This window comes from Mesitornis unicolor, unplaced genomic scaffold, assembly GCF_000695765.1.
Source record: "Mesitornis unicolor isolate BGI_N332 unplaced genomic scaffold, ASM69576v1 scaffold46536, whole genome shotgun sequence".
In the NCBI taxonomy this organism is placed as follows: Eukaryota; Metazoa; Chordata; class Aves; order Mesitornithiformes; family Mesitornithidae; genus Mesitornis; species Mesitornis unicolor.
The window spans coordinates 24889-33955 of NW_010191188.1; the positions used below are offsets into that span (position 1 = coordinate 24889).

A 9067-nucleotide genomic window follows, 5' to 3' on the forward strand; every position below is an offset into this window, starting at 1 on the left:
CCCTAGGTCTCATGCTACCTTTCTGTGATCGACTTAATCATACCTGATTGTATGTAGACTTAGTGCTTCCTTGGACCTCTGGGCTGACATACAGCGCGGTGCCAACCATCCCTGTCAAATTACCTATGTGGCAAAAGATAAGAGTTATAGTTTCAAGAAAGTGCAAGAGAAATGCAGCAAAATAAAGGAAAAACTCGTCTTCTATCCTCATTTCTTCTAGGTTAGAATGAAGTCCTTAATGAGACAGACCCAGGCAAGGACAGTTTGCAAACCAGTTCTCACCTTCACATGTCAAGTATCTGTGTCTGTCTATAGTATCTAAAATTATCTATTGCTTTCAGAACTGTTGTAGGTCAGCACACAAATGATACAACTGAATTTCACTTCCATTACACTCATCTTAAAATGCACAATACACTGAAGCCCTCTCAAAACTGAAAATTCAGCATGTTACAGAAGGTGTCAAAAAAAACCCCCAACCAAACAGTAATCCCTCAGGTACTGAAATTGTCCTGCACAGGCAAGGGAACAGAAGTGCAGATGAAACAGATACATGGGATCTCTACACATCTCACCATGAGAACAGCACTGATCCGTGATAGAAGACTAGCAGTGGAAGCAAATTCAGTTTTAGGGAGCAGTTAAAACTGAGAGATTATATGTAACAGATCTACCCAAAAGTGGGTGGTGTTTTGTTTTGGTCCCCCTCCCAGTAAAAAAGGTCTTATTTCAAAGAATTAATGGAAGTTCTAACAGTGTATATACAAGACTGCGGAAAGGGTTTGCTTAAAATAATTTAGAACAAGCTACTGTGTAAACTAACCTGATGGGTCTGACATGACAGAACTATCCGAGTGACTTTCATCTGGTTTAGAAACCCCCTGAAACCAGGAAAACAGAGATATTGTAAAAGGCACTTGAAATGCTTCTGTTGGCTCTTCTTGCTGCTTTGGTTGGCAGTACATGGTTTAATTCTAGAACCTTGGAAATAAAGTAGTTTATAAAGCCCAACGAGCATTGTTTTTGTTTTATTTTCATCTTTCATATCACTACAACCAAATTCAAGTTCCTCCATTCACTTTCAGCTCTACTTACTGCGTTTGCTGGATGATCCGTAGCTAAACCAAAATCACCAATTTTGACATGATCATCTGAATCTAAAAAAATATTCACAGGTTTCAAGTCTCTGTGGATCATTCCCTGTTGCAACAGAAGAATAACAAAATCCCCAAAGAATATTAAACACAATACAAAATAACACTCTCTTTATAATAGACTGAAAATGGTATTACATACTTTCATTACGGTGGCAAATCTACTGCATTAAGTCACCAATGATGAATTTTGAAGTAAGACTGTAGCCCAGAAGCTAGAAAAACTTCAGTGCTAAAAAGATACCTAAAAGTGTTTTTAAAGGTGGTCAAATTTTTGTGACAAAGGGAAAAAATCTGAAGTAGTGCATTGTAAAATGCAAGTTTATGATAAATATTCTAAACCCCTAGAATGGATTAATAATGAATGGGAGCAGACACAGGGGACAGGTCATAACTGTCCCATCTACTCACCTTCTCATGGATGTAAGCTAACCCATCTAAAATTTCCCGGAAAAGCCTCCAAAGCCGACTGGTGTCTTCATATAATCCTTGGTCAATGGTATCCCTTAATGTGCTCTTTTCACAATATTCCATCTTCAGTTGGGCACACGTAGGGGACAGAAGGAAGAAAACATCATCAGAAACTTGTACTTGCGTGCGTATTAATCCCTGTTTCTGTAACACATGGTTCAGGAGCAAACAGCATCACCAAAAACATTCAGTTGCCTGTAATTTCCCCGAGAGCTGTATTCCAGCTAGAAAATACGTATTATCTTACAGGTACTATCCCCTTTTCCAGAACAATGGTACAAGCTTATGAAGTTGCATATTTTGTAACATAAACGCTAAAAACAACGTGAAACCAGCCAAGCCATAATGTATGTTTAAGCCAAACTTTAAAAGAACTTCTGGCTTTATTTTGTGTCTTAATTGTTTATATTATGAACATATATAACACATGCAAACAAGCTTCTGAAAATCTAGTTCCATCTAATTGTGTTTGCCTTCCAGGCAAGCTCTAGCATTAAGTGCATAATAAAAAATTGCACATCCCCACAGAGCAGTCAGATGTGAAGGTTGACTTCACCCAGAAACAGTCTGACCCTTGATACAAAGGAGATGTTGTCAGTAGTAAAGCCTGAAGTTTCAAACCTGCAGGAATTTTACTTTGTGCCTACCGTTAGGGCCATACAATGGCTTGCAAATTACTGCAAAGGAAAATGCAGACACAACACTGTGCCTTTGACGACAATGAGGAAGCTTTCCTATTTGTGAAAAATGACTTCACCTCTGGAAGTTAACACAGGACACTTCAACCTCACACTGGGAATTAACACTGTAACCAAACTCACGAGTACCAGCTGCAGTGTTGGGGGCTGGGATGGACATTCTAAACAAATAACAAGCACAAATCAAAGCAATGCTCTGGAAGCTGTGGACTCAAAAGGGTTGGTTGGGTTGTTCTAAGGTTAGGCCAGGAGCTGTCAACTTTTACTCGTGCACAAGTAACAACAGTGAAGCCATTACATGCTATGGCACTACAATACTTTGCTCTCCCCAGGCACAACTATAGAGCCCCCTAAGGCGTAACAAGCCACGTGCGCTGCACAGTGCCTTCCACCAGCCAAGCCTTTTAGAAAATCGGCCTACTGCAAAAGCAACATTAAATTTAATCTCATTTGCATTTTAAAAAGTTGTTCCTTTTCTCATGAAAACCAGCGATTAATCTCTGCAGATCGGAATAAACAGTACCCTCTTATCTGAAAACACAAGCACGTTTGTACCTGAATGTACAGGTAATGCACTGTCTCGATGACTGGTGTCCTGCCTTCTCCTCCATGGCCATTCTTTTCACTGCCTTCTTCATCCTTTATCACAACAAAAGTAACAGAACTGGTAGCCACAGGAAGCTCTCCAGAGGTGTTTTTTTTAATGAATGCTACTATTTTTCAATGGCTGGATCACACTGATGAGAACTCGCTTTCTATGGCTAGGTTTGAATAACAGCAAAATAATATACTGACATTTCTGTAATGCCACTGCTTCTAAATAACCGAGAAAAACAAGCGTGACTCAGCTCTCATCTTTAAAGTGAGAACAAGTAACATTTTGCCATCATTAGGACACTGGAGGTAAAACACCCCACAAGATCTGGATGAAACCTAAATCTCAAAGTGTATCACATTTAAAAAAAAAATCTGAAACTAAAATACACAAAGCTTACTTAATAGAACTAATACTGCAACCCCTGTCCCCTATCAACAGTTTTGATATAGTGAACATGTAGATACAGTGAGAGAAAATGCCCTGCCATACTATTAAATTGTATATTGAAAGCCTTTTCATGCCAATGTACATTACAACAGAAAGAGGAAGGAAATGAAGCTTTAATAAGAGCATTTTAAATATCATCAGGACTGGCAGTGACAGATTGTAGATGCTGTAGAAAACTGTGCTACCTTCCAGCGATACAGTGCACTGACTGCTCCCAGCAAGTCCTGTGACACAAAATCCTAAAATCAACTACAACATCATTCCAACTTCCTGTCTCTTTTTCACTGCTAGCAGGATGTATCATCACCACTTCCACAAAGTGGCTAGTACGAGCAAACACATTGCTTTATATTACCTAAAAGCAGAACAGAAATTCAACTTCCAGATGATGTAAGGCAATCCATACGGTAAACAGATAAATCACGTACATGCTGAAGCGTTAAATTTGCAATAACCAGGCCCATGATTATGAACAGCAACTTACATTTAGCTTATTTAACATTAAGAGAAGCAGAATCCAGATTAGTTGCATCAGACCAATTTCTGTGGAATGCTGCTCACGATGGCACAGCATTTACTCTGATGGGACATAACATTGTATGGTTCTGTATGTACACCAGAAGTGAAACAAAACTTCCCAGCTGACCCGTTTGCTTGTCAAAGACTACTTTATGATCTCTTCATTTTCACTAGCTTTATCCTGATACTTACTGGAGGATACCCTTTACTGTTTTCATCCTCATTATCAAAAATTATTTCGCTTTCAGAGTCTGTGGTTGGCCTGTTTAAAAGAGAAAGAAAAAGAATCAGAAGTTTTGGTTTTCCTTAAATAAATATTACTAAAAAATATTTACTAAGAAATCTGGAGATCTGAAAAAGTCTGAGCTTCTGTTGAAGACCTTACATTGCCTTAAACAGAAAAGCAAACCAAAACAAAACCCAAAAAAAGTATCCTACTGACAACGAACACTTCCTCTGACAGCCCAGTCTCTTACAGGGAAGGTACATAACTGCATCAGTAAAATTTAATTTCTATATTCAATATGCAAAACTGAGATGTTTACTTATTTGCTTAAGCCAAAAAACACCATGAGTGAAAGAACCACTCCATACACAGCAGGAGGTGTGGAATATGTTAATAAAAAAAAAAAACAAAAGAAGAATGAACAGGTAAGGTGCTTTTCAGGATTCCTAATACTTCCCTGTTACTGTTTATAAAAGACTTTACTCTTAAGGTTGGAAGACAGTCCAATCAAGTACACAGTCATGCATTCTTACACAAATTGTAGCAAACTTTTAGAAGCCTAAACCAAAATTTTCCTCATACATCGTCAGTTTTTAGCTACAAATTTTCCTCTCCCTGGCTATCTGACTACTGGCAAATACACTGGCTTTGAACCAGGAGATGCAGCACAAATTTAGGTTTAGCAGTGAATTACTGCTAACAGAAGAAGTGAGAATGATAAAAGACACAAACGTGGAAAAACCAACTAATGCTCATGTTCCTCAGTGCCGATACTGAAGCCTACTTACAAAAGCGAATGCGAGAACACCCCATCACCGTCATCGTCGTCACTGGACTCCTGATCAGCTCCACTGAATTTGTTGCTTGAGGATCTTTCACAGGAAGTACTCCACTCAACTGAACTCGTCAGAGCTGGAGGAGGAGCGTTAGCTTCCACGTCATTTGTCTCCTCAGCAGAAAGGATGAAGACACCAGCTTTGGTGGGCACTCTTCTCTGGTCGGTTGTTTCAGACGATGACACAGTGGCAACAGGACTTTCATGTTTTTCTATCCAAGCATTGTAATACCTCACAATATTCTCATGGTTCAAGCGGGAAAGTAACGTTACTTCCCCCTTAATCCTCCGAAATTGCTTGCTGGCAGGGTTTACGCGGATACGTTTCACAGCATAATAGCAACCATCAAGCTTATTTCTCACCTGCAAAATTCAAATAAATCTAAAGTTAAATGCTTTTAAATGCATTACCGACTAGAGCCAGCGGTAGAATAATTCCATGGAAGGGGAGCTTTTGCCTTCCACCTGTGAAATGACTACAGTTCAAATGCAAACTTCCCCATAGCAATGGGCTTCTCTCCAGACTCCCAGGAATCTCTGGCAAAACTGATCAGCCTATTCAATTCCAGCTAAAAAACAACACAGGCACAGCACAATAAAAAATAATAAATAAAACCATGCAAACATTGAATAAATTGTTCTGCTTCAGAGAAATCAAACACATCCCCAAAAAGGATTCCACAAAAGGAAATAATTTCCATACAATACCTTTATGACTGCTCCAAAGGCTCCTTTGCCAAGTAATTTTAGCTCTTCAAACTCATTGTAGTAGCGTGAAAATTGTCTCTGCGTTTCTGCGAAGAATGAAGCGCTGGATATCTGACTGCTGGGTACAACTGTCTCGATGCAATCTGTACCTGTCGAATCTGTAACAAGGACAGCAAAGTGACCACCACTGGCAGCATGGGGATAAGGCACAAGAGACCACCAAACAAGCATCAGAAAGAAGATGAAACTTAAATAACTTCACGTGCAACTAACACTTAAAATACAGAATTACTCTGCTGTGTAGAGTTAAGCTCTGGTACAAGCATGAACCTTAATTACTAACATTAATTACACTGGACAAAGGAACTCATTCTAACAAGAACACGGAGAGGGAGGAAGTCTCATTGGAACAGAATCTTCCAAGGACAAAGCTACATCTCTCGTCTTTAACTTCTAGGTTAGTCAATATAAAATACTTGTGCACTGCACAATTTATCTGTAACTGCAGGCATGTAGTCCACTCATTTAGCAGAATACAGAAACAAACCAGTTTCTTACCATCTAGATTTTCTTCAGCTACAGGTAGTTTCATACGTGGAATGTTTATAAAACTATGTTGTAACAATTGCTGAGGAGTCCACCTTTCCTTATCTTCCAAGCAAACACATCTGTTACAAACCAGAAAGAGAACTGTTTAAAGAGCTATTTCATACCAGGCCTAAGTTTTCAGAAGTATTCTTTTATTTAAGAAATTATCACCTTTATCATTCAGATGGGAATCAGAAGCTAACACAGACTAAGTGACTTATCCACAGTGACACACAAAGTTGGTGGCAGGGCAGAGAAGAAGGGAGCACCAGATTTGTTCTCCCAAATCCCAGGATAGCAGCCTGAGCCATGAGTGGGCAATCATCTCTTCTCTAAAAACTGTGACTAGTGACTCAGGGGGATTTGGCTGTTCTTTTGAAAGAGATTTCAAGTCTTTAAAAAAAAATATGGGGAAAAAATCAGAGACAAAAAGACACAGGAATGCAACAAACATACTTTTCCAGAAAGTCTTGGAAGTCAGCAGGTAAGCTGGTAGGAACAGCAACTGGATACTCCTTGGTTACTTGGCCCTGGCTGAGTGAAAGCAGGAGCAAGCCCAGACTCCATACATCTCCTTTTTTTCCAGGTTTGCTGGGAAGACCATCCTCACTGAAACGAACTTTGGTTTGCTCAAAAATATCTGCTTTGCAGATATCAGCTAAGCGCTTGGAAATGCTGTAGTCTGTCACCTTGATGTTTCCTTCAGCATCTACCAGGATACTGGAAGCACTAAGAACTTTGTGCACTACTGAATTATTGTGCAAGTAGTCAAGAGCTGACAAGATCTGGGTCACATAATGGCGCAACTGCTCAATTGGAACTGGAGTCTCTTTGTGTAAGTATGTCGAAAGGCTGTAACCACTTATGTGCTCCACTAAGATGTCCACCACAATGGAATCATCCCGTTCTTTAAGGTTCATACATTTATAGTGTACTATGTTTAGGTGACTCAGCTTCGTCAGTGAGCTGAACTCTGTTTCTGCGCCCTGAAGCTGTTAGGAAAACACAACATAACATGCATTGTGTCATATCTCATGAACACACCACTACTAAAATATATAGCATATACAAAACACATACAAGACACATGACATTCTCATTCTTTTCTGAAAAGGAGGTGCTGTACACAAGGGGCAAGAACAACTTTGGTTTCTGCTGGGTAAGCCTGAGTCCCACTTTATTCAGAGGTTCAGTATTTTATTTATGCATACTTGCAAATACTCTTTCTTGCATTTATATTACTGTAAATGAACTCCTGAGTACCCCAGTACACCCATTTTCTTCTATGGTGCAGATACTCTAAACACTAGCATTTTCAAGCTCATCACCACCGTCTCAAGTTTAATGTGAACTAGCAGCCACTGAACCCCACCCTAACCTTTATTAGGCCAAATACAAAATATGCACGTTACCTGTTTCTTACACCTCTCAATCTTTTCTATTTCATGTGATGTAAGAAACCCTCCCATCTTTTTTTGCCAGTGCAGAACCCATTCATATATTAAAACAAAGTCTCCGCTGCGAGTTTCCAAGGCATTGTAGACTGATTTACCAAGCTGTTCATCCTTGCCTATACATAAAGGGAGAGAAGAGGAACAGGGCTTCTTTTGTTTCCAAGGACTTGACAAGAGCTTCTGCAAACGCTCAACGCCAGTAAGCCCGCTTTCTACAGTTTCAGAAACGCAAACCTACTTACAACTAAACAAAATCCATACCTACATGGAGAATATCAGGTCCGATGAGACCGACTGCTACACAGCAGTAGTCAAATGGAAGCAGTAACACATTGGCAAAAAAACTGCTGCACATCTTAAAGAATTTCAGGTTTTAACACTTCTCCTCCCAAACAAGTGCCAAACTCCACACACAGTAACATAACTGTTCATCCTCAAACTGCGAAATAATGCAATTCTCTTTGCTCCAGAGACTTTCAGGCTGTTCATCCTGCCACTGAGGAAGTGCTATGTTGAAAACAAACACTGAAAACATTTGATGGTCCATTTATATGGGCACTTCATAGAGGCCTTTCAGCTCTGAAAGTTTCCTATACTTGTCTGTATTTATGAATTGGCTAAAACCACTGCTTTTATGGCATTGCTATCAACAGCAGTGGAAGGAGAGTAAGCATGCATTTCTTACTTTGCTTAACACTGGCTTCAAGTGTTACTGAAAGCTAAATGACTTCTTGTTTGGTAGCCATGTGTATCTGACAAGCTAGCTATTTACATTTAAAAGCAAACAGTTTTCAGCATTATTTCAGTAATGTAGAGAGTATAAAATACTGAGAAGGTGGGGGGTTTTTTGGTACGGCTATTCAATTATGTAATTGTATCTGGATAAACAAATTTTTACTTAAAATAGTCCTAAGAAAATATATTTACCAAAGTGACTTTTCCTACTACTCTCTCCTACTCTTGACTGTGACATTTCATGCTCCACAACAATATTCCCTCTACCCTTGCTGCTTGTACCTATTAACATTGTTTAAGTTCTCCTTCTCAAAAAAACCCAAACCAACCCAAAACCCAGTGTATCAAGCTTCAATTACAATATTGCTTACCTAGACATTTTCCTTTATGGACAGTAAGTTGGCCAGCACCACTTGTGCTGAAGTTTAAAACTTCATGATTTCCAGGGGACTCTTCATTATTACTAACAGAAAGCTGGCGTTCTCGTCTGCAATGTGAACAAAACATTTTCCTCCAATTCAAAAAGATAGTATTGTTGCAGTCCTTAGTCCCTAAATATGTATTTTAAAATATACAAGTACTTGTATAATGTAAGTCTATTTTATGTGTTCCCCAGGGCTCGGTTTTGGGGCCA

At 39.3% G+C, this 9067-nt stretch overlaps 1 protein-coding gene across 1 annotated transcript in view; it reads right to left on the minus strand.

Annotated features, from left to right (window-relative positions):
* The window catches only part of EIF2AK4 (eukaryotic translation initiation factor 2 alpha kinase 4), a gene marked incomplete at its 5' end in the record, with an annotated part of 29164 nt that extends 20244 nt beyond the window's left edge, over positions 1–8920 (minus strand). Inside the window, 12 exons of the mRNA XM_010186658.1 lie at positions 44–123; positions 824–881; positions 1096–1200; positions 1566–1688; positions 2879–2962; positions 4080–4149; positions 4902–5311; positions 5657–5814; positions 6215–6324; positions 6701–7236; positions 7657–7814; positions 8805–8920. Of these exons, the coding sequence (XP_010184960.1) occupies positions 44–123; positions 824–881; positions 1096–1200; positions 1566–1688; positions 2879–2962; positions 4080–4149; positions 4902–5311; positions 5657–5814; positions 6215–6324; positions 6701–7236; positions 7657–7814; positions 8805–8920 (2008 nt within the window). The remainder of the gene's footprint in view (positions 1–43; positions 124–823; positions 882–1095; positions 1201–1565; positions 1689–2878; positions 2963–4079; positions 4150–4901; positions 5312–5656; positions 5815–6214; positions 6325–6700; positions 7237–7656; positions 7815–8804) is intronic.
* Positions 8921–9067: the final 147 nt, after the last annotated feature.